This window comes from Hemiscyllium ocellatum, chromosome 32 (assembly GCF_020745735.1).
Source record: "Hemiscyllium ocellatum isolate sHemOce1 chromosome 32, sHemOce1.pat.X.cur, whole genome shotgun sequence".
Taxonomy (NCBI): domain Eukaryota; kingdom Metazoa; phylum Chordata; class Chondrichthyes; order Orectolobiformes; family Hemiscylliidae; genus Hemiscyllium; species Hemiscyllium ocellatum.
In genome coordinates, this window is record NC_083432.1 from 23,927,652 (window position 1) to 23,952,319 (window position 24,668).

Here is a 24,668-nt window from a genome sequence, read left to right on the forward strand (position 1 = left end):
ACCATTTCTCCCATTGATCAACCAGGTCATACCCTCAACCTGTCAACACCTATCCACTTCAACACCCTGCTCCCACTAACCCCTTTTCCTACAGCTCCCCCTACACCCACCCCCAGACCTGAAGGGTTATACCCAAAACATCAACTTCTCCACCTCCTGATGCTGCCAGGCTTACTGTGTTCTTCCAGCCTCTTGCCTGTCTACTTTGAATTCCAGCATCAACAACTTTCTTGTCTCTCCCAGTCAACACAACAAAATGAAAAATTTAAATGTGAAACTAAAATTCTTTAGGATACCTAGCCCAATAGCTAGAGGTTTCATCTTGTAGTTACCTTATGAAGTCAAATAGATTTTCAAGATGTATGGGTGAGAATGAAATCATGTGTGTGGGGCTTGTTACCTTTGATCTGAAGTGTGTGAGCAGAGGATAAGGCTTCTTTGGAGACTTAGGGTTGTGAATGGGAATATGCAAGGGATACGATAGCATTGGTGAGAGTGCAGAGAGTTACCAGGATGTTACCTTCTTTGGAGTTTCAGTGACGAAAAGAGATTGTACAAATGGAGGCTTTCCTTGGAGTAGAGCAGATTGACGGAGGATGTGATTAAGATGCTTAAACTTATGAGGGGCACAGATAGAAAAGGTAGGAAGAGCTTTTCTGCTCGATGGAGGGATCAATACCACTGGACATAGATTTAAGATAAGTGGCAGAAGGTTTATAGACGTGAGAAAAGAGGGTGGTGAGAATCTGGAACACTGCTTGTAAAAAGGTGGTAGAGGAGAAACTTTCATAATATTTAAGTGATATGTAGATATGCATTTCCGATTGAAAAGCATACAAAGCTATGGACCAAGTGCTGGAAAATGGGATTAGAATAGTTTTGGACAATCATGGATGTTATGGGCAAAGGACCTTTTCGTCTGCATCGATCTTCGACTCCGTACCACCCAGTCCTGTTTTTGAACCAACAGCCTTAATCCTTGTAACAATGGTGCTTCTATATTGTGTTCTTAAATAGGGAACATCAGGCTCAGAAAGAAATAACACATTTTGTTGTGTATGGGTCTGGCAATAGTTAAGACCAAGCAGTGCCATAAACACCACTCAATCATCATGTCAATTTATAACTTCCTCAGATAATGAGGGAGTCCATACCAGGTATAGCAGGATCTAGCTTTGTGTTAACAAATTAAGTGTAACATGTGTGCTATATAAAAGGGAGGTAATGATGGTCACCAACAAGAGGAAAACCAATCATGGTTTTACTAATGGAATGACCATTTGAGTACCACACAGACAATATATTGGAAGGCACCAGAAATCCAAATGGGACCAGCCATATAATACTATGGTTGCAATAATAAACATTGCATAGTCTACAATTAGTGGTTCACCTAATGACTTTTCAAAGCCTCTCTACTTACAAGCCAGTTCACTATCCTGTATGAACTGTTGCTCATGGTGAAGGTTTTAGTCAACATCTTCAAGTACAAGAATCTAGAGGGCCTGATTGATCTAGGGTGGTACAGCAAAGCTCTAACTATAAAAGTCTTTTGCAGTTAACATGATGGAGTTGCGAATGTGCAAAAAATGTTACATCAATATAATGGACATTGTTACAGAGACTTTGAGATGACCAGATGTTAATTATCAGTCCTTTGAAATCCTGTTCTGCCCACAAATTGCCAAGACAGCAGCACAGTAGGTGATGCTTATGGCACTGCTCAGTATTAACCGTTTCAGATCCATATATGACAAAGTTCATTATTTGTTTCTAAACCAATACATTGGGAATCCCTAAGGGCACAGTAGGAGCACCAAGGATTAAGAGCCCTAGTTCCTCATGGGAACCAAGGTTGACACTAAATGTTGACTACATTCCCAGAACTGAGTTAAGAAAAATTACTAAGTGTTTGCTGTAATTAGAAAATAATTGCACAGTAAAATTTATCCTTTTAAGGCTTGAAATGACCAACCGGTGTGTGCCAGAAGACTAAAGCCAAACAAAGAAATTATCAAAGTCTCTACATGTGAAATGACAAATATGGCAGCTCTCAACCAAATGCCAACCACCACAAGGTTACTAATGCAAATTTAATTTTCACTCAAAAATATAATGAACTGGATTTTGACTTAGAGGAGAAAGTGAGGTCTGCAGATGCTGGAGATCAGAGCTGAAAATATGTTGCTGGAAAAGCGCAGCAGGTCAGGCAGCATCCAAGGAACAGGAAATTCGACGTTTCGGGCATAAGCCCTTCTTCAGGAATGATTTTGATTTAGCCATGTTGCGACAGTGACACTGTTGCAGTAGAGTGTTCAGAGGAAAAAAAAACTACTTAGATTTTCCAAAATAAATTTGCTTTCACTGAAAGGAAAGTATTATTGAGATAAATAAAACAAAAGAACACGTCCCATATTATATAGCACCTTTCACAACTACAAGACACTCCAAAGGACTTTAAAGCCAATTTACAGACTTATGAAGTGGTGACATTGTTGTAAAGTGAGAAGTGCAGCAGTCAATTTGTGTACATGATCTCACAAACAGCATTGCGAGTAATGATCAGACAATCTAGTTTAGTGATAAATATTATCCTAAACACTGTGAAAACTCCCTTCTTCAAATAGTTACATAGATTTTTTACATCCAGCTGAGAAGGCAGATGCAGCCTCAATCTAATGCCTGAGGCAGCACTTTCAACAGTGAAGCACTGTCTCAGTGTTTGGCTCAATTATGTGCTAAAGTCTCAAGAGCTGTTTGTGAAAACCACAAGTTTCTGACTCAGAAGCAAGCACTACCATCGAGTCAAGGCTGGCACTTCAAGAATTAGTTTGTGTTTTATATTGTCATGGTTGAACATTAAACGGTTTATTACATATTACTTAGTTCAAACACATTGAGGTACATAATGATTTCCCATGAGACATCAGCATCAATGCAAGAACAAGTTCACAAAAATTGTTCAGAAAATATTTACAAGGATGTTGCCAGGGTTGGAAAGTTTGAGCTATAGAGCAAGGCTGAAAAGGCTGGGGCTGTTTTCCCCTGAGAGTCAGAGGCCAAGGCGTGACCTTAGAGAGTTTTGTAAAATCATGGAGGGCCAATGAATAGGGTAAACAGACAAAGTATTTTCCCTGGGGTGGGGCAGGGGTCCAGATCGAGGGGGCATAGTTTTATGGTGAGTGGGGAGAGATTTAAAAAGGAACTTATGGGCAACTTTTTCATGCAGAGGATGGTTTATGTATGGAACAAGCTGCCAGGGAAAATGAAGGCTGGTACAATTCCAACATTCAAAAAGATATCTGGATGTGTACTTGAATAGGAAGGGTTGAGAGAAATATGGGCCAAGTGCTGGCAAATGGGACTAGGTTAGGTCAGCATGGATGATTTAGACCAAAAGGTCTGTTTGCGTGCTGTATATCTCTATGACTCCTCTGAAATATTCTTGCATAGTAACAAACAGAACTAGCTGGTTCCTTCCCGTAACTGTCCATTACATCTTTGTGGGTAGACGTTCTCGTTGTCAGTTAACTCTTTTCAAGCACATTGTTTTATACAAGATCTCCCTCTTAGATAGTCCTTAGGTAATGAAGAGGATTTGCTTCCATTCCAGTTCAATGGGCTTTGTATTAGCTGGTTAGTTGAAAGCACGATTTGCAGACTCTGCCTCACGTGGGGCAAATTAAGGTTTGAATGGTTGGGTTTTTTAGTATCTTCCTCGGCATCTCAATTTTGCTTTTTCACATTCCCAACAGTTTTTCAATGTGTTAGATGCCTTCCCCAACAAGCCGCCTCCATTTTAAGTGGTCATAAGCTGCAGACTCCAGTGCATTAAGCTGCCTGCTATAGACTGTCCATGTCTCAGAAGGATTTAGGAGCTCATGATCATTACTGCAATCACAACCTTGGTCTTAGTTTCAGGTTCGAGAATGTGGTCTTCAAAGGCTAGCTGCCACATTTTAGGCAATATTGACACCGATCATCCATTTCTGCCTTTATCAAGCAGAGGCTACCAAAATATGGAAAATTACCCACATTTTCCAGTACGTCTTTGACCTTAATTGAGCAGGGAAAGGTGCAGTGGAAACTAGTTGGAAGAGGACTTCAGTTTTCAAAATATTTAGTGAAGGGCTTATTTTCTCATAAATGTTATTACTGAGGTTAGAGTGATTTCTATTTTGAATCGACTGTGGCATAGATTGACAGTTATAGACAATCACCAGGTCTGTGTGTAACTTACTGGAGGAAAGGTACATTGAAATTGGATTGCATAATGGTAACATCACTAAACTAAGTAATCCAGAGGCCCAGGTAAATACTGTGGCAGCTTGTTCAAATACAAACATCATTTGATGGAATTTAAATTAAATAAAACCAAAAATAAGGTTAGTGACAGTGAAAACTATTAATGATTTTTGTAAAACCCCATTTGGCTCACTAATGTCCTTCAGGGAAGTAAGTCCGTTGCCCTTATTACAGATACGTAGCAATATGGTTGATGTTTGGCTACCCTCTGTAATGGCTGGAAAGTGACTCAGTTCAAGGGTGGCCAATAAATACTGGCCTTTGCCAACAATGCTCATAACCCAAGGAATATCAAAGATGCAGTGAAGAGAACGGAGAAGAAACTTTGTGCAATGACACTGCCTCGTTTGGTCCCAGACTTGACTGGATAGAAGTGTGAACAATAAAAACCATAAGATGTCGGAGCAGAAGCAGGCCATTCAGCCCATTGAGTCTGCTCTGCTATTCAATGAGATCATAGTTGATCTGATAATCCTCAGCTCTACTTTGTCTTTTACTCTCATAGGTTTAGACTCCCTTACTGATTCAGATTCTACCTGTCTCAGCCAAAACTATAGTAAACAACCCAGCCTTGACAAACCTCTGTAGTAAAGAATTCCATAGATTCACTATTCAAGAACTTCCTCCTCATGCTCTGTGTTAAACAGATGACCTTTTTGCCCGAGACACTCCCAGAAAGTGAAGCAACAGTTGTACATCTATCATGTAAAGGCTGCAAAAGAATCTTGTTATGTTTCAATAAATCACCTCTAATATTCTTCTAAATTCCATTGAGTACACACTTGCTTCGCATAAGACTATTACTCTACACTGAATACCAGCCTAGTGAACTGTTAATAAGAAAGTTATCAGGCCTGAAACATACTTAAGTTACTTTTGTCCATGGATCAATACTTACGTTATTGAGAGCTACCCCAATCCACATCTCCTCCACCCAATCCAGAAACACTTAAATGATTTTTGTTGCAAGGTTAAAATATCCATCATTGCATTGGGTGACTTAACTTGGCCTCTGCATTGGCCTAGCAAGAGACCAACATATTTCTATGTGCCTGGAGTTAAGATAACAGGCTTCCTTTCCAAAAGAAGGTTAGTGAACTAGTTCAGTTTTTAAGTAGCCAATCTGTTTGAGAAACTGTCTAAAGGTTAAGAATGTGCACAGATGATCAAACATTGCATTTGAAAAGTGATTCTTCATATCCTACTGAGATTATAGAAAATTCTTCTTTGGACTACACTTGGAACTGAATAGTGCCAACATTAAACTTCAGTAATTTAGCTGAATTACCTGTAGAAGATTAGGCAGAAATTTATAAGAACATTTTTCTCAAGAATCTTTACCATCAAAAGTTGGTTTGGATTAGGGTTGCTCAGGAAAGGAATAGGTATGAGGAGTTTTCATAATCCATACTCTTATCTGTTGGAAAAGGTCAGTAAAAAGGGCTATTTTAGGACTGAAAGTTGCAACACTCCTCTGCAGGTGAGAGGGAAGAAACAAAAATATGAAACAAAAAACACAATAACAGCACATGATGCTTATTTTAGATGCTAAACTATGGAGATTAGTTTGAACTTAGTCTCAAACATAAACAGAAACCAGTAAAAGTTAGTAGTCAAACATACATATCTTAAGGTACATGACCAATTCTATAAAACTAACTAGAAATCATAGTTTTGTGAAAGATGTATGAAAATGTTTACAATATTTGAGATTCCCACAGTATGGCTGTTTGCTATTTGCCTTCATGGAGACTGAACACAGGCCTTTTCATCATTGTTGGGTTGGATTACCTCTGCTGATGTCATTTATAAATCAAGACCACAGAATCCCAAAATAGAATCACACTTCACTCCAAAACAACTTAGAAGCTTGCAATCAACACACAATATCTAGGGATAGGATTGAATGCACAATTTCTGTACATATGATTACCAATGCTTTACTGACATCAATATCACAAACTCTAAAACAGATTTAAATCCAGTTAAGAAGCATTTGCCAATTTATTATTAGCACATTAAAATAGATTAGTTAAATTATGTTCATAAATAGATCTTTAAATGCCATGGATTTGTCATGTAGAAAAAAGAGCACTTCCTGTGCAACATATACAGAAAGTCTGTCTTGTTTTGAATTCACCATGGCACTTCATTATAGGGAATTTCTGTCCACTGTGTTGAAGAGAATTAAAAATATCGAAAAGCTTGCTCTGCAAAAACAAAACATATTTTAGTGTTCCAAAGCATTTTACACAATGCGAAAAACTTTTCACATTCGTGAATAAACTCCTTTGAACAGCAATCTGCCCAGATTTTAAGAAGTCATTAATGGAGGGATTAATATTGACAATCATCCACCCAGGATTGAGGGGGCAGAAGAAAGAAGGAGCAACTCTTTCTGGGGCTCAGAAAATTAACACTGACCTCAGGCTGCTGAGCAGTAAAACTGCATTTGCTTTAGGAGTAAGCTAGTGTAGGCCCCTCCTCTGTTGATAAGATTAGATAAAGTAGGGTGGGTGGAGAATTGTGTATGATACTGACACTGACATGTATTACTGAAACAAAAGCAAAATACTGTGGATGCTGCAATTCTGAAACAAAGTACTGGAAAAACTATAATAAAATCAAAGAAGGGGCAGCACAGTGGCTAGCACTGCTGCCTCACAGCGCTAGAGACCTGGGTTTGGTTCCAGCCTTGGGTGACTGTCTTTGTGGAGTTTGCAAATTCTCCCCATATCTGCGTGGGTTTCCTCTGGGTGCTCCAGCTTTCTCCCACATCCCAAAGATGTGCAGGTGAATTGGCCATGCTAAATTGCCCACAGTATTAGGTACATTAGTCAAGGGGAAATATAGGGAAATGAGTCAGGGTGGGTTACTCTTCGGAGGGTCGGTGTGGACTTGTTGGGCTGAAGGGCCTTTTTCCACATTGTAGGGATTCTAATCCGATCTAAAAATGTGAAATATAAAACAAATTGCTGGAGAAACGTAATGGACCTGGCAGCATCTATGGAGAGAAAATTATTTATGTTTCACGCCCAGTGACCCTTCTCCAGAAATTCTGAATTTGTTACTGAAGAAACTCAACATTTCTTGTATTAGCATGAATTAGTTAGCACGTTTGTGCTGCACATCCTGCACGTGGTTTACTGTTACATGGTGAACCAAAACAGTGAATCAACCAACCTTCTTAAAAGCAAGATATGACAACTTTCAATTATTAGCAAATACACTCAAAATAGTGTCACAAAAGTAATCATACTTTAACAAAGTGTTCACTCATTAATGTTTGGCTGAAATTGGCAGAGACTTGTACATGGGCAAGTACAATAGTGCCCTGAAAAGGATGAACAGCTGACTGATAAGATTTGACTACCTGATTCTGCCTGAAATCAGACAGGGCAGAACTTATTGAACTGCCTAAGACAGATGGGGCAGTACAAATAAAACATTTGCCATGGTAGCATAGGGCTGCTCGTTCATTAGAGAGAAAGATAACTAGTGGTGGTTTAAACCAAGGTTTAACTACACCTCAGGTGAGGGGAGAGGTTGAGGAAAAAAGAGTCCTTCATGGTAATCTCAGCCAGTGCAAAAATTGAACCCAAGCTTTTGGCATTATTCTGCGTTGCAAACCAGACATGCAGCAGAAAGAGCTAACCGATCCCTTTCTCTGTAATTAAAGTCAATGGATTGCCCATTGTTTCAGGTCAACTACCTTTCATCAGAACTTTGAAAAATTAGAAATGGAATAAAGTAAGTAATTACATGGTAGGAAGAGAAACATGTGAAGTCTGAAAGGTGTAACTCAGATTAAATTAAAGAATAGAGGCTTAGTTGTGCAAGTCCAAAGGGAGCAGTAAGAGAACAAAAGACTGCCCAGAGGAGATATGAATGACAGAATGGTGAACAGCTGCCATCTGCAAACAAAAATGAGGATAAAAAAATAGAAACCAAAATCTGCAAAGGAAATGGAAACAAAACAGGCATAGAACACAAATAGGAAGCAGATGATCATATACCCCATTGAGTCTATCTTGCCATTCAATCCAAGCATGGCTGATCTTGAGTAAATTGTTTCACATTTACTCCCCATATCATTCACTTCAAGACAACAAAAAAAATCCGATATCCCAGTCTTGAATGTGTTCAATAATGAAGAATTCATATTCCTCTGGAGGCATACATTCCAAATATTCATCTTTTGAGTGAAGTAATTTCTCTTAATCATAAATGATCAGACTCTTATCCTGAGACCATGCCTGATGGGCAGTGAATCTAAAACCATCTCTACATGTTTATCCTATCAGAATACTTCAGAACCTTGTACGTTTCAATGAGACCACTCCAAACAAAGGCCCAGTTTACTCAGTCTAACATTTTAGATCAAACCTCTCTTTCCTGACTGGTTCAGTTTATATTAAGAGAACAATTAAAAGAATTGTCTTTGGTCATTGAAACCTCCCAGGCCTAGGTGTGAATATAAAGATGATTAAGTGTTCACATTTTGATGTGACAAGACCAAAGGACAGACTCTGCAGGACTAATAAGGTAAAAGGCAGTATGGCCAAATGAGCAGGAAACAGATGCTAAGATAGAACAAGAAGCCACCGAGTTAGGGCAGAGAACAATGGTGATGCTCAGATCACAGAAGTGAAAAGCAAAACAAATTAAGCCAGTCAATTTTTGAATGCTATTGAATGTGGTACACACAACTGGAGTTAGGAGGAACTATTTTCTGAATTCGTAATTTATTAATTGGTTGTTATTTGGATCGAGAATTTATTGTGAAAGGTTGATCTCGGAAATCCATGAATTGACAGCTTCTTTGAACTGCATTCATCAAATTATAAGCACATTCTGAAATGTGAAATTTACAAACCAGATATTAGAGCATTTGCAAATTATTTACTTTAATATTTCAGCATGTCTGACAAAAAAAAGCTAGACAGGACAGGTCTCGAGTCCAACCGCAGGTGATGAAAATTGGAATTGCTCATAAGTTAAAATGATATGCACATAATATGACCACTAGCTGGTGCTATTGCCCTTAATGTCAGTCTCCATAGTTGTACAAATGCTTGACAGCCACACAATGGTCTTAAAATCGCCACATGGGTTTGAGTTTAACACCCAGACAAAATCTTTGAACTCAAAAAAGGAATTAATGAAACCAAGCATATAATTCCTAAAGCCAACATATGCACATCAAAGGTATTCTTATGATTTACACCCCTCTGTAAATCTTAAAAATGTAGGATGGTTTAAATGACGAACAGAAGCACTGGGAAGTTGATACAATTCATTTCCCTGTGACTTAATGGAATATCCAAATACCATTTCAGTTAAGCTAGCTTCAGCGCAGCTTGTCTAAAGGAAACTAACAGATCTCTAGCTCAATGAATGCACTGGACTCCAGCAGAAACTAGGAACCAACAGAAACTCCAGAAACAAGGAGTTTGGAGGATGAATAGCAGCACAATTTGAAATGGGGATTAACCAAATCTTAATCTACTATGACTTCAGAACTTAGTCCAACATTAGAGACCTTCTTCCAACATGAAAGGCACAAAATCTTAACATAAATCCATATTTTAATGAATTTCCAAAATTAACATTCTTTTCACATTCAATACACAGCAAGATTTAACAAAAAATCTCAGGCTTAAATTGAATTATAAAGTGAAAAGTCAATTCAGTTCACTTTAAATGCACCAAAATATATTTTACAGTAATGTAGCAAGACTGCAGTAGTATATACAACGTCTTAACCTCCCAAGTCCGATTCTTAGTCCAAGAGGAAATATCTCCTCCTTAATGGAGGTAATTTAGGTCCTAATTGAAGTGATTGTGTAGTCTCATGTTAATAAAATTCCCATGGGATATGGAAACAGACTTGCAATTTATAATTATCAGTTTAAACCAAACAAAACAAATAAATAATAGGCTATCCTGTATTCAATTCTGTGCTCCACAGGGACATTAACTAGGCTCTAAAAATGGGGTGAACAGTTCCTCTGGCAGTTCAGCCATCAGGCAGTCAAGACCATCTGCAAAAGTAGAGAGATTACAAACATAGATTATTTTAATTACAGTTTAAAAACCCTTTCACAGGAATGAAGTTACAATTCATACATTCTTGCAACTGATATCACACAATATACATTTTTCCAATGGCATTATAAGCAAAGAAAAGTGAAATTAAAGGCGAAATACAGGGATGCAAACAAGAGTCAAGTATTTTACTACTGCATTATGTTCAAATGTTACTTTCACTGGTACAACCTATGGCCTTTGGTGTAAGAATGATTTGTATTGAAGTGACAAGTGGGTAAGGAGGGGGCATTAAACACAAACAGGATGCCAAATCTCTCTAGTACAGTAACGAGAGGCTGCAATTAGAAATAAACAGATCGCTAATTGTCTGCTTGGCAGCTTAACAAAAGTCTATGAGGGAAAGCCTTGACACTCAGCTCTTATGCACTCTGAGTAATTCAAGGAAGTTACTATCTGAAGTATGTGAATGTACAACTGAATTAGCAGCTATGTTACATTAGCATAAAGTGCTTGCAACAAGGATATCAAAACATTTCTTCACTGGAGACCAAATGACACTGATGCTCATTTTTCTCACTAGAGTTTATTGCTGTTTGTCATAAAAGTTTGAGTCAAAGTGAAAAATGGTCAAACTGTTGCATCTACCAGCAACTTTCACCAACTACCACTTATAAAACACTTTTAAGATATATAGAACATCAAGCTATTTATTTCATGGACTCATATCAAGCAATAGTGGTGTGTTAATCAAAACATAAGGAAATATTGAGTGATGACTGAAGCTTGGCCAATGAAGTGGTGGTGCGGTGGGGGGTTTTAAACATTTAAAGTAAATCACTACATTATTCTTTACCCAACTGGACCAATTCACAATTCTCTGCTTTGAACAGTGTCTGCATATATTTGTGCACTAATTACCTCCTGCATTGTTTCTCAGTTTGCTATGTCCCTAATTTGGGACATTTAAATGACATTAACGCATCTTGCAACAGCTATCTAAATTACTTGTACAAAAATGTTATACAGAAGTTACTCTGGTGCATATTACCCACATGCCTAGCTGAATATAATTAATTACTTTACTTTTGTTTTTCATCTTTTGGGTATCTGCCTGTTGATTAAGGCAGCCACAAAGTTTCATTTAAAATAAAATCATTCATGGAACATCGACATTGATGGTGGGTCAGCACTTATTGCCCATCCCTAGTTCCCCACGAGAAGGTAATAGTGAGTTGCCTTCTTGAATCACTGAAGTCTATTTGTTGTAGGTAGACACACAAGACCATTATTGGGATGAATTTCCAGGATATGGATCCAGTGAAAGTGAGTGAACAGTAAGGACAGTGATTGGCTGAGAGGAAAACTTGCAGGTGGTGCAGTTCCCACGTATCTGCTCCCGAGTTTTGAACACATCTAATATGGTACAGAATTGAATATTGTGCTCAGAAATTATTCAGCTCAAAATGGTAGGAGAGTTACGCATTTCTTTTCAATTTAACAAAAGCAAAATGGACTGAAGTGAAATCTACATCGTCTCACTGCGACATCCGGTTCCAGTAAAAACACTATTGCACAAAGATGCAAAACTCTGCACCAACCTGTAATTTAAAATGAGATAAAGGCAGGTTGGCTGTCAAAAGACAATGGGATTCTTTCAAGGGGAGTTTAAGAAAGAGATAATGAACTGTTATGGGGGGACACACAGGGACAATTGGAAAATCTCTCCATATCCCATATGGCGCATACAGCTGGTAAAAGATTTTAAGCAAGTTAGAATCAAATGGCAAGCAGCAATTGATTTCCAAAGCCACTATTTTCAATGCCAAATGTTTTGAATTTCATGACTTGGGAAAGAAAATCACAGCACCCAAATAACAGCATAGGTTTCATACTTAATCTTTTTTAAAATACAAGGTTAAATGCACAGAGAACTGAAACCTTCAGCATGGTGGTATCAACACAAGATATCTTTTCCAGCAGATCTACTTGCCACTGTCAGCAGGGGATGCTCTTCCTCCATTACAGTGAATACACAGGGAAAAGAAAGCACGCAAGTAATGCTTAGATGCTTTCTCTATGAATGACTAACAATGAATTAGTGACATGATTGCACTGCATTCCATTTAGAAATAAAATACAATCAGGATAGCAATATGCGTTCTTTCACATGACTAATTTTTAAAATATTTTAGACCAATCACCACATACACGGTGATCCCCTTTGCATGTAGGAAGATCAACATGCACAGAGATACTATATGAATGTAACAAGAGTTAATCCAGATAATTAAATGATTATTGATGGTAACCCTCTGCATATTCACTGTATGTAGACTTGTATATTTTAAAAAGCAAACAGAAACCAAATGCAACAAATTGTGCTGATGCTTTTGTGGGCAGTGCAGATTCAGGTAATGTCAAGATATAGTAATGGCTCTTATTAAGGCTGTGGATGCAGCACGACAACCATTAAAAATATTCCACGGGTTTATTCCAGCCTACTTATAAACTAGATCCTCTTTTATGATGGCTGTGTAATGGACTGTGTATTGAGTAAGGAGAAAGCAATTCCATGTTGTGAAGAAAGGATAAACTCTTCATTCAGCAAGAAGCTATTAATATAATTGTAGCAGAATCTCAGTAAGGAAATAGTTGAATATCTTAATTTTTAATGAGTGCTCTAAGCAATTCTCAGAGCATTGCAGCAAAGAGTTAGTAAATTAATATAAAAATGGTGACGAATGTTCATGTCGTTAAAACAAATAAATGATCAGCAATTAATTGAAATGTACTTTTCCACTTCGACATTACCAACCAGTCTGAACTATTTATCTGCTGAAATTACTTTGGTTTTATTTTGTAAAAGTTGTTACAGTTACTCTAGATTAAGTTCCACTGTGATGTTTGTGCTTATAAAAAAATAAAGTACTTCATTTCAGATCGCATGCTTCTCTACATTTACCATGCTTTGAAAGATGGATTTTCAGAAAAATTCCTACCACCCAATGCATATAGTAATCCACATCAGGACTTCTATTAATTTTGCCATTTTCAGAATGTCTTTGCTGAAGACATTTATCCACTTTCTTTTGAAGACCTTCACCTAAACATTTGCAAGTGTTAGAAACAAACTTTTATAAATTGTTTGATTGGTATAACAGCGTAAGCATATGAAGAATGGATGAATAGGGGACAGACAGCACCATTAGGTATTCTGCATACTCAGGATCTTATTAATTTGCATCTTCAGATACAATATTTTAGGGACATTCAGATTATTTGTTTGCCATTTTCAAACCAACAAAAAGATGTGTAGCATGTGTAGTGAAAGTCACCCCCTCACTCTTATACCAAAGAATAAAATACTGGGAAATGGAAGAAACTTGTATACTATATGGACAGCAGTAAAAGAAAGGTATATTGAATCCGTATCTGGCAGGTTTTATATAGTGAGTTAAATAGTTAGCAAGGCACACTGAAAACACAAAGTATAAAATTTACAAATTAGATGTTTTATATTTTACATAACCAAGTTAGCAGAATATCCACAATGCATAAAACTACATTTTTAAATAATTTATCAATTTGGAAATCTGTTTGTCCATAGTAATACTATACTGACAGATTGAAAATCATATTCAATTCATTGAAAAGACAGTAAGATGATGGAATATACACACAAGGCTTAATTTCTTTTAAAAAGTCCAGAAAAATAAAAGGTTATGAGAAATCAATGCAAATGGTTTGGACCATAATGAATAGAAATATGCCATTTGGCAGCCCAAGCCTGTTCTGCCATTCAATAGCATCATAGTTGATCTGACATTCCTCATGTCTACTTTCCTGCAACTTCCCCATTGGTTCTGGATCAAGTACTCTGCACCTACAGCAGTCTATGGCAAAGAGTTCCAAAAATACTCAACCTTCAGAGGAGAAATTAAATTGGAATCCCTTTATTCTGAGACAACGCCCGCTGGTTCTATACTCTCCCATGATGGGAAAGATCCCCTCAGCGTTTACTTTGTCAAACCCATTGAGAGTCCTATATGTTTCAATGAGACCACCCGAAATCTAAAAATCCAATAACTTGAATCTCAGTGATATCTTTCCTTAAATAAGGAAGAATAAATAAAACTGCTCAGTCCTCCTCACCAGCATCTGTACAGTTGCAGTACACTTTTCCTGTTCCACTCCAATCCTCTTGAAATAAGGGCTATCATTCCATTGTCTTTCTGATTACATGCTGTACCTGTGTGCTAAGCTTTCTGTGTTTCAAGCACAAGGATATCACGGTCCCTTTGCGTTACAGACTATTTGTTTGCAAATTTTCAAACCAACAACACGCATTAATAGCAGAAATCATGGTGAAAGTCACCTTGTCATTCTTATACAAAGACGACTGGGAATGGAAGAAACTTGTATGCTATCTAGGAACAGAAAAAGAAAGATATGTTGGATCCTTAAAATGTATTATGCATTTTTACCATTTAAATGATGCTTTGTTCTCTTCTTCTCCCTTCCAAAATGAAAAAAAATTCACATTATCCCCAGCCTTTTTTTTGTCCACTTACTTAATCTATCAATATAGAACATAGAAAAGTACAGCACCGAACAGGCCCTTCAGCCCACAATGTTGTGCCAAGAATTCTTCCCAATCTAAAATAAAATAACCTAACCTACACACCCCTCAATTCACTGCTGTCCATGTGCATGTCCAGCAGTCACTTAAATGTCCCTAATTGTTCTGCTTCCACCACCACCACTGGCAACTCTGTGTAAATAAGTTACCTCTGATGTCTCCTCTATACCTCCCTCTTAATATCTTAAAACAAGGACCCCTCATGCCAGTCATACCTGCTCGGAGGAAGTCTCTGGCTATTGACTCTATTCATGCCTCTCATTACCTTGCATACCTCAATCAGGTCACCTCTCTTCCTCCTCTCCAGAGAGAAACGTCCGTTCTTAGTCAACCTCTCTTCGTAAGACAAGCCTTCCAGTCCAGGCAGCATCCTGGTAAACCTTCTTTGCACCCTCTCCAAAGCCTCCGTATCTTTCAGATAATAGGGCGACCAGAACTGGACACAATATTCCAAGTGAGGTCTCACCTGGGTCTTGTAGAGCTGAAGCAAAATCTCACGGCTCTTAAACTCGATCCCACTATTAAATGAAAGCCAAAACACCATGCTTTCTTAACAACCTATCCACTTGAGGGAATTATGCACTTCAACACCAAGATCCCTCTTTTTCCACACTGCCAAGAATCCTGTCTTTAATTCGATATTCAGCATTCAAGTTCGACCTTCCAAAATGCAACACTTCACATTTATCCAGGTTGAATTCCACCTGCCATTTCTCAGCCCAGCTCTGCATCCTGTCTATGTCATGCTACAGCCTGTAATAGCCCTCAAAATTATCAACGGTACCGCCAACCTTTGTGTCATCCACAAATTTACAAACCCACCCCTCAACCTCATTCAATTCATTTATAAAAATTAGAAGGAGAAGAGGCCTGGAACAGACCCCTGCTGGACACCACCTACCACTGACCTCCAGGCAGAATACTTTCCACCTACAACCACTCTCTGCCTTCTGTCAGCCAACCAATTCTGAATCCAGAAGACCAAATCTCCCTGTATCCCATACCTCCCGACTTTATGATCGATCCTACCGTGGGGAACCTTATCAAATGCCCAAGTCCATATCCACCACCTCCACTGCTGGACTTTTGTCGACCTGTCTCATCCCTTCCTTAAAGGATTCAATAAGATTTGTGAAGCATAACCTGCCCCTCACAAAGCCACACTGACTGCCGTTAATCATGCTATGCTTTTCCAAATAGTCAAAAATCCTACCTTCAGAATTCTTTCCAAAACCTTGCTGACCACAGACATAAGATTGGCTGGTCTGTAATTGCCAGGGATTTCCCTATTCCCCTTCTTGAAAAGAGGAACAACATTCGGCTCCCTCCAATCCTCCGGTACGACTCCCGTGGAGAGTGAGGAAGCAAAGATCTTCGTCAGCAGCTTAGCAACCTCCTTTCTCGCTTTCTGGAGCAACCTAGGATAAAGCTGATCTGGCCCTGGGGACTTACCGATCAATTTCATCAATCTTGATCTGTTCAAGCCTGTTTCCCAGCTCCTCAAAGTCCTCATTCACAACAAGGTCCCTTTCATTAGTGAAAACTGAAGCAAAAAACTCATTTAGGATTTCCCCATCTGCTCAGATTCCATGTACAAGTTCCCTACACTACCCCTGACCAGCTCTACCTTCTCCCTGATCATTCTCTTATTCCTCACATATGAGTAAAATGACTTTGGATTCTCCCTAATCCTTCCTGCCAAACCTTTCTCATGCCCCTCCTGGCTCTCCTCAGTCCATTTCTGAGCTCCTTTCTCGTAAGCATATAATGTTCTAAAGCTGTGCTAAATGCTCACTTCCTCCACCTTACGTAAGCTGCGTTCTTCCTTTTGACGAGAAGCTCCTCTGTTCTCATCAAAGGCTCCTTAATCTTACCCCTTTCTTGCCTGTTTTAGAAGAACAAATTTGTGCATCACTCACAACAACTGCTCCTTAAACACAGTTTCCACACGTCTGTTGTGCCCTTTCTGTGGAACAATTGCTCCCAATCTGTACTTCCCAAATCCTGTCTGATAGTGTCATAATTTCCTTTTCCTCAATTAAATATCTTCCCTTGGTAACTGCTCCTTTCCCTCTCCAAGGCTATGGTAAATGTGAGGCAGTGGTGGTCATTGTCACCAAAGTGTTCTCCCAACGCGACGTCTGACACGTCCTGGCTCATTGCTCAGCACCAAATCCAAAATGGCCTCTCCCCTCGTCAGCCTGTCTACAAACTGAGTAAGGAAACCCTCCTCCAGCCTAGGAGTTCTTCAATCTCCCTACTGCTATTAGGGAGTCTGCATAAAACCCCCAATGAGAAAGCTGCTCCCTTGCTGTTCCTAACTTCCACCCATACTGACTCAGTAGACAAACCTTCCTCAACAACCTTCATTTATGTAACTGTGATGTACTCTCCTGATTAGCAATGCTTCACCCCCTCCTCTTTTTCCATCCTCCCTGTTCTTTTTAAACATTCTAAATCCCGGAACATCTAGCAACAACTACTGCCCCTGTGAAACTCACGTCTCCATTATGGCCACAACATCATAGAGCATGGATCAGTACTTGGGACTAAGTTCGTCACTCTTATTTCTGACACTCCTTGCGTTAAAGCAGACACACTTTAACTGATCCCTTTATTTCATCACATGAAAAGCCTTCCCAACAGATTCACTACATCCTGTCACTGCCCCATCTACGACGACTCCTCCATCCCCCACCTCCTCAGATATGTAGGTCTGGTTCCCAACCCTTGCTAAACTAGTTTAAATTCTGCAAACTTTTGCATATTGCCATACCACCTATTTTTGTGTCTTCTGCAATTTTGCCTACAGTACATTCACTTCCTTCCTCCAAATCATGAATACTTATTGGAAACAGTTGTGGTTTAGCAGTAATCCCTTCAGAACCTATTACAACAGGTCACCATCCTGATAAAGAACCCTTTATTCCCGCTCAGTTTCCTGCCCATTACCCGATTTTCTATCCACGTCAGCATTCTAACTTCAGCACCACAGGCTCTAATGTCAACACTTAACCTTTTGTGACAGACCTTGTCAAGAGTCTTCAGGAAGTCCAAAGACTCCAATGGCTCCACTCTACCCACTCTGGTTGAGTTTTCTCAGAAAACTAAATAAGTCAGACACAATTTCGCTTTCACAAAGCCACACAGCTAAATGTTCCACTATTACTCCCCTAATAATGGACTCCAATATTTTTTCCACAGTAGATGTTAGGCTAAGCAGTCAATATCTACCCATGTTTTGTGTCTCTACAATTTTGAATAGGGGTGTCACATTGGAAGATTTCCCATCCTCTGCTACTGCTCCAGAATACATGTTGTTTTGGAACATTGCAAACAATGCATCCACCGATCTTTCCCAGGTTGCAAGTCATCATGGCCAGGGAACCTATCAGCCTTCAGCTCAATTAGTTTGTCTAATACTGCTTCTTTAATGATAACGATGGTACTTAATTTCCCCTCGCCATATTCTGTAATATTAACAGGATGTTTGAAATATAAAGATTGATGCAAAATATCTGCTTTACTCCTCTGCTATTTCCTTGTCTGCCTAACCATCTCCCTGATACATTTTAGAATCAGAATAAGATTTTATTGTCACAAGTACTCTAGTACGGGATAAAGGGGTACAGTGAAAAGAGTACAATGTCACTATTCCTGGTACTGTCTGAGGTATAATGGTACCTAGGTACAAAATCTTAGGTATAAAGTAGAAAAATAATATAGTTAAAAAGTTCAACATTAAAATCCTTCTTAATATAAAAGGAGAAAAATAAAGAAATAATTTTCTGAAGGTCTCATGCTCACTCAGACCTTCATTTGCCTTTGTGTTTATTTAAAGAAACACACTGTCAGTTCTTATATTCGTCACCATAGAGAGGTACAGCATGGAAACAGACCTCAGTCCAACTTGGCCATGCCGACCAGATACCCCAACCCAATCTAATCCCATTTGCCAGCATTTGGCCCATATCCCTCTTAAACCCTTCCTATTTTTATCCCTATCCAGATGCCTCTTAAATGTTGTAATTGTACCAGCCTCCACCACTTCCTCTGGCAGCTCATTCCATTCATGCACCACCCTTTGTGTGAAAAAGTTGCCCCACAAGTCCCTTTTTTGTCTTTCCCCTCTTAGCCTAAACCTAGTTCTAGACGCCACACACCCCAGAGAAGAGACCTTGTCTATTTATCCTACCCATGCGTCTCATGATTTTATAAACCTCTATGAGGTCACTCCTCAGCCTTCAACACTCCAGGGAAAACAGTCCCAGCCTATTCAGCCTCTTCCTCGCTCAAATCCTCCAATCCTGGCACCATCATGGTAAACCTTTTCTGAACCCTTTCAAGTTCACTACATCCTTACGATAGGAGGGAGACCAGAATTGAACACATTATTCCAAAAGTGGCCTAAGCAACGTCCTGTACAGTCGCAACATGACCTCCCAACTCCTATATTCAATGCTTTGACCAATAAAGGAAAGCACACCAAAGGCCTTCTTCATTATCCTATCTACCTGCGATTCCACTTTCAAGGAGCTATGAACCTGCACTCCAAGGTCTCTGCTCAGCAACACTCCAGAGGAACTTACCATTAAGTGTATACGTCCTGCTAAGATTTGCTTTCCCAAAATGCAGCACCTCACATTTATCTAAATTAAACTCCATCTGCCACTCCTCAGCCCATTAACCCATCTGATCAAGATTCCTTTGTAATCGGAGGTAATCTTCTTCGCTGTCCACTACTCCGCCAATTTTGGTATCATCTGCAAACTTATTAACTATACCTCCTATGTTCATATCCAAATCATTTATATAAATGACAAAAAGTTGTGGACCCAGCACAAATCCTTGTGGCATTCCACTGGTCACAGGCCTCCAGTCTAAAAATCAACTCGCCACCACCACCCTCTGTCTTCTACCTTCAAGCCAGTTCTGTATCCAAATGGCTAGTTCTCCCTATATTCTGTGACCTCTCCCAAACAGGTTACTCCAATATCATTGGCGAATTTCACGGTTTGTTAAGTTTTCGTAGACACATTCCAATGTCCAACGATACATGAATTCAAACAAAGGGAGTAACTGTGCAGATTCATGACTATAATCAGTTGGCAGTCTGGGTTTCTTTCTCTCTCTCTTCCTTACAGGCCAAGTGCTTGCTGTCTTTGTCTGACTTTCTCCCTTTTAAAAGTGCTGATGTTTTGACTTTTCTTGCCCTCAAAGTTCCAAAGCAATTGCAACAGCATATAAAACAGTAATCACTGCTCCTGGAATTCGAGGAAATCACCTCCAGCACCTAAAGTGCCTCCAAAACCTAAAATATCTCAAAAAAAAAAGGAGCAGCCTGTTACAGCCAGAAATTTTTCCCATCCTCCATCCTGGATTTTACCAGTTTGGCATTGTAGTTTATTTTCGGTCTTCATTATCTTTTTAGTCCTCCTTTGCTGGATTACAATTTATCCGTCTTCAGGGCTATCTGTGACTTTGGCTCCTACATGCTTTGCCTTTCAACTCTCCTTAACCTCCTTGGTTAGCTATAGTTGGTTTATCCCTCTCAAGATCTTTACTCCTTACTGGGATGCCTGATAACCTATCCACCTAGTTCACTTTATTTTCATGCCATTGCAATTACTTTTTATGTTAAATACAATTGTTTCGTACCTAATTTTCTCACTCTCAAACTGAATATTAAATTCATGTTATGTTCACTACTTCTTGGGGGATATTTTATTCTGTGGTAATTTTAAAAACTTGTCTTATTAACTAGATCCAAGACAGCCTGCTCCCTTGTTGGCTCTATGACGTATGGCTTTCGAAAACTGTCCCAAATCCATTCAATGAATTCATTGTCATAGCTACCCTTTCCAATCTGATTAACCCAATTAATCAACAGGTAGATTAAAGTCACCCATTATCGCTCTATTCTTTTTATATGCACCTATTATTTGTTAATTGCCTTTCCTATAGAGTGGCTGTTATTAATATCTGCTTTCCCTTGCAGTCTTTTTACCTCTGCCCAAATGGACTCAACATCATCTGAGTCTATATCATCTGTCACAAATACCATTATTATCTGTCTTCTTAAAAATGCTAACCCACCACCTTTTCCATTCCTCTCATCTCTCCGAAAGGTCAAATATGCGTCAATGTTAAGTTCCCAGTTTTGATCTCCTTAATGCTATGTTTCTGTAATTGTAATCAGATCACAATTACTCATCTTTGTGTCAGTTTGTCTATCTTATTTGAAAAGCTTCTGTGTTAAGATACAAAGCCATTAGATGTTTGTTCAATTAACCAATTTCTCAACACTTTTATGGTTCGTTAGTATAATATGACATTATTACCTGAAAATAAGAGGAAGTGGCAATCATTCCCAACACTAACCTGCAATCCTACCTTCTCCTTTACTTTTAATTTTTAAAATTTTCTGTGCAACTGATCCACTTATTAGTTTAAAGTCCTATCTACAACCCATGTTATTTTGTTCACCAGGACTCTCGTCACAGCCTGATTCAGGTAGAGGATTAATCTTACAGATTTTCGGAGGTTTGTTTAAAGATTATCACAGGATAATACATAATTCTGAAACTTACCCTGAACCAAGAGCGAATATAAATATTATCTATATGCAAATAATTTTGAAACATACTTGTCATGCACAATTTCCCTTAATATCTCACCTACCTTCTTCCCAGTTTTCTGCACAATATTCTTGTAATGCGGTGCCTTTATATTCAGATAAAGCCATGCTTTTATCCCTTGTACAAGGTGGTGGTGTCTGAGAAGCCCATGATGTGGAGTCTGTACAGGAATTTCTGTCCATCATTAAAGATTCACATCTCGGTTTACAGGGAGACCCAGCCACGAAGTCAAAGGTGGAATGTTGAAATGCAATGTGATTCTGAAAACAAGGAAAATATGTTAAATCAAACTACACATATCACTCAAAAATTCATTTGGAAAGAAACTCCATTCAATTAGCACCCAGATTTATGAAGCAGAAATAATGTTTGAGACAAAATAACTCAGACAATTTGAGACTGTAACTTACACAGTAGAAAACGGAAATAGGTGGATATATCAGATATATCATGTTGGATTTTCAAATGTATTCAGTGTGTCACAAAGTTAGAGCTCATGGATTTTTTGGAGGGGGGGGGGGGGGCAATAAACATGAATTGAGGATTAATGACCAAAACAGTTGTTTTTGGGTTGGCCATTACCCTAGGTAATCTGTCTGGTCCAATCTATATGTACATTAAAATCATCCATAATCATTGTTGCACCTTTCTCACTATCTACATTACAGTTAGTTCGGGAGCCTATAAACAACTCCCACAAGTGACTTCTTATTTTTGCTATTTCTCATCTGTACATGTGATTTGCTATGTTCTTTTGAGAACCAAGGTCATTTTTATAGCTATTACTTCTCATAAATAGTTGATTCAATTGCATAAAGTTCATAATATTCTTGCCTCAGGACTCTGATCCAGCTGGTTACGAATGCATTCACTGGCATCTTGCGGGTATATTCTTATCACATTGCTTCGTGTTATATTCAAATAATGATTTCTAAGTGATGGAGAAAATACACCAACCTAAAAGCAGAAGTAAAAACATAAGTTAGCGCTGAGGAAATACTGATTCCATCTATAAAGATCAGAAATTACACTCAGACAGATCAACCCCATTGAAAAGTCAAACCAATCAAAAACATTGATTCGCATCATTCAGGAAGTGGAGGAGGCTGGTACAATTGCAACATTTAAAAGGCATTTGGATGGATATATGAATAGGAAGGGTTTGGAGGGATAATGGGCTGGGTGCTGGCACGTTGGAAGAGATTGGATTGGGATATCTGATGGGCATGGACGGGTTGGACTGAAGGGTCTGCTTCCATAGAGTCTCTATGACTCGATGCATCATTGTAACACACTCACATGATAACTTAAAGCATCTAATAATTCTCAAGGTTGTGTGGGCAATATTATATGGGCATGTATTACACTTCAACAGCTAACATTAGCATCTATATAGGTGGCAACCTAGAGCGATTGCACAAGCAACATTAAATGCTTTTTGGTTATTGGAAAGATAAAAATATAATGTAGCACTTTTATAGTTAACTGTTTTCTTTTACTAATCCATACCATCTCAAGAACTCTTTCTACCAACCGGTTTTTGGAGTCATGAGAACAACCAAACCACCCAAAGCAAAATAATCCTAAAGCAAACACAGAATGGCAGACACTCTTAGCAGATCTAGCAGAGAGAAACAGAGTTAATGTTTCAAGTCCGGTATGACACTTCTTCAAAACTCAGGTTTAAATTCTGACGAGTCTTACCACTCTCAAAACATTAATTCTCTTTTTCCAGAGACGTTGCTGCATCTGCTCAGTTTATCCAATATTCTGTGTGTGTTTCAGACTTCCACCAACCACAGTATTTTGCTCTTAAATCATCTTAAAGTTTTGAGAGGCAGCAACATTATTTCAGTTCATTGTCCAGTATTGGAAGGGCAACCATTTGGACAAAGGAAAATTGAAGGGAATGAAGTTTCCTTAAATAATTAGCTAAATGGTAATTTTTATTTCACTAATGTTAATCATTCTCTTTCTATGATATTCACAACATACCTGGTGTTATCTCCAGCACCCACCCAACACATCCCAAAATCATTCTACAATTGGTGTAAATGCAAAAATAATTTCACTAAACATTAGAGTATAGAGTTAACAACCTGTTTCAAGAGAAGCACTGTTCCAACCTTAAGATTATTCAGTTCCTCAACTAGAAGCTGCCTGTGAATGGTGCCTTGCATTTCTCCTGTGCAAGTAAACAAAAAGAATTAGGTTTCAAGGAAACTAAACTGCAACAGCCATCAGCACTACACTGCCACTTAAGAACCTCCATCATTTACAATGCTTTATCTGTACAATGTCTCTTCATAGCCTTTACTCTAGTTCATTCCTGGTGGCAAGATGTTGTTAGGAAGAAAGCAAGCTGATAGTTTTCCCAAGTACAACTCAGACAAAATATAATAATAAAATGGTGGTTATCAATTGAAGGGAAGAGAATGCCAGTTGAAAGAGTGGAAAAATAATTTGACATGTCCATTGCAAGCTGGATTCTATTAATGTGAGCATGGACCAGATTGTTTTCCTGCCATGGATGTAAATGTTGGTGCTCAAATTAAAATGCAAAACTCAGGACCAGTTCCTACATGACCTTTCAGTTTTGGGTTCAAGATTTTTGGAATTATCTACTTCGGACACTTTGGTTCCTCCATAGTTGGATTTAGAAATGAAAAGGATTTTTAAATAAATGGTATTTTGAAGCAGTGCTTTTAAACAGTCAAGATGCATGTTAAAAAAAGGCTCTACCAGCTTCAAACAGAAGAATTAAAATCAGACATTAATGCTGCTACAAGAGATAATTGGGGAGTTACATAGACTCGGAGGATCAAACATTCACATAACAGGTAGATTAACCCTGCCCTTTGAAACTAGTTTAATTCAAAGCTCAAAGTAAAGACAAATTGACAGCTTTTTGTTTGGAGTTTGTAGCTGACCTTCCAATGGTCACAAGGTTCACGAGCCCAGATTGTACTTGAGGACAGAAATATGTTTATACTAACAGTCATGTTTTGTTAAAGGAAATCTGCAAAGACATTCAA

General features: G+C 38.6%; 1 protein-coding gene across 1 annotated transcript in view; it reads right to left on the reverse strand.

Moving 5' to 3' along the window:
- Nucleotides 1–10,256: 10,256 nt before the first annotated feature.
- The window catches only part of hrob (homologous recombination factor with OB-fold), a 50,802-nt gene continuing 36,390 nt past the window's right edge, over nt 10,257–24,668 (reverse strand). Inside the window, exons 7-10 of the mRNA XM_060848868.1 lie at nt 23,733–23,818; nt 22,468–22,590; nt 21,677–21,893; nt 10,257–10,349 (exon numbers count right to left, since the gene is read on the reverse strand). Coding sequence (XP_060704851.1) covers nt 10,282–10,349; nt 21,677–21,893; nt 22,468–22,590; nt 23,733–23,818 — 494 coding nt within the window. The 3' untranslated portion in view covers nt 10,257–10,281. The remainder of the gene's footprint in view (nt 10,350–21,676; nt 21,894–22,467; nt 22,591–23,732; nt 23,819–24,668) is intronic.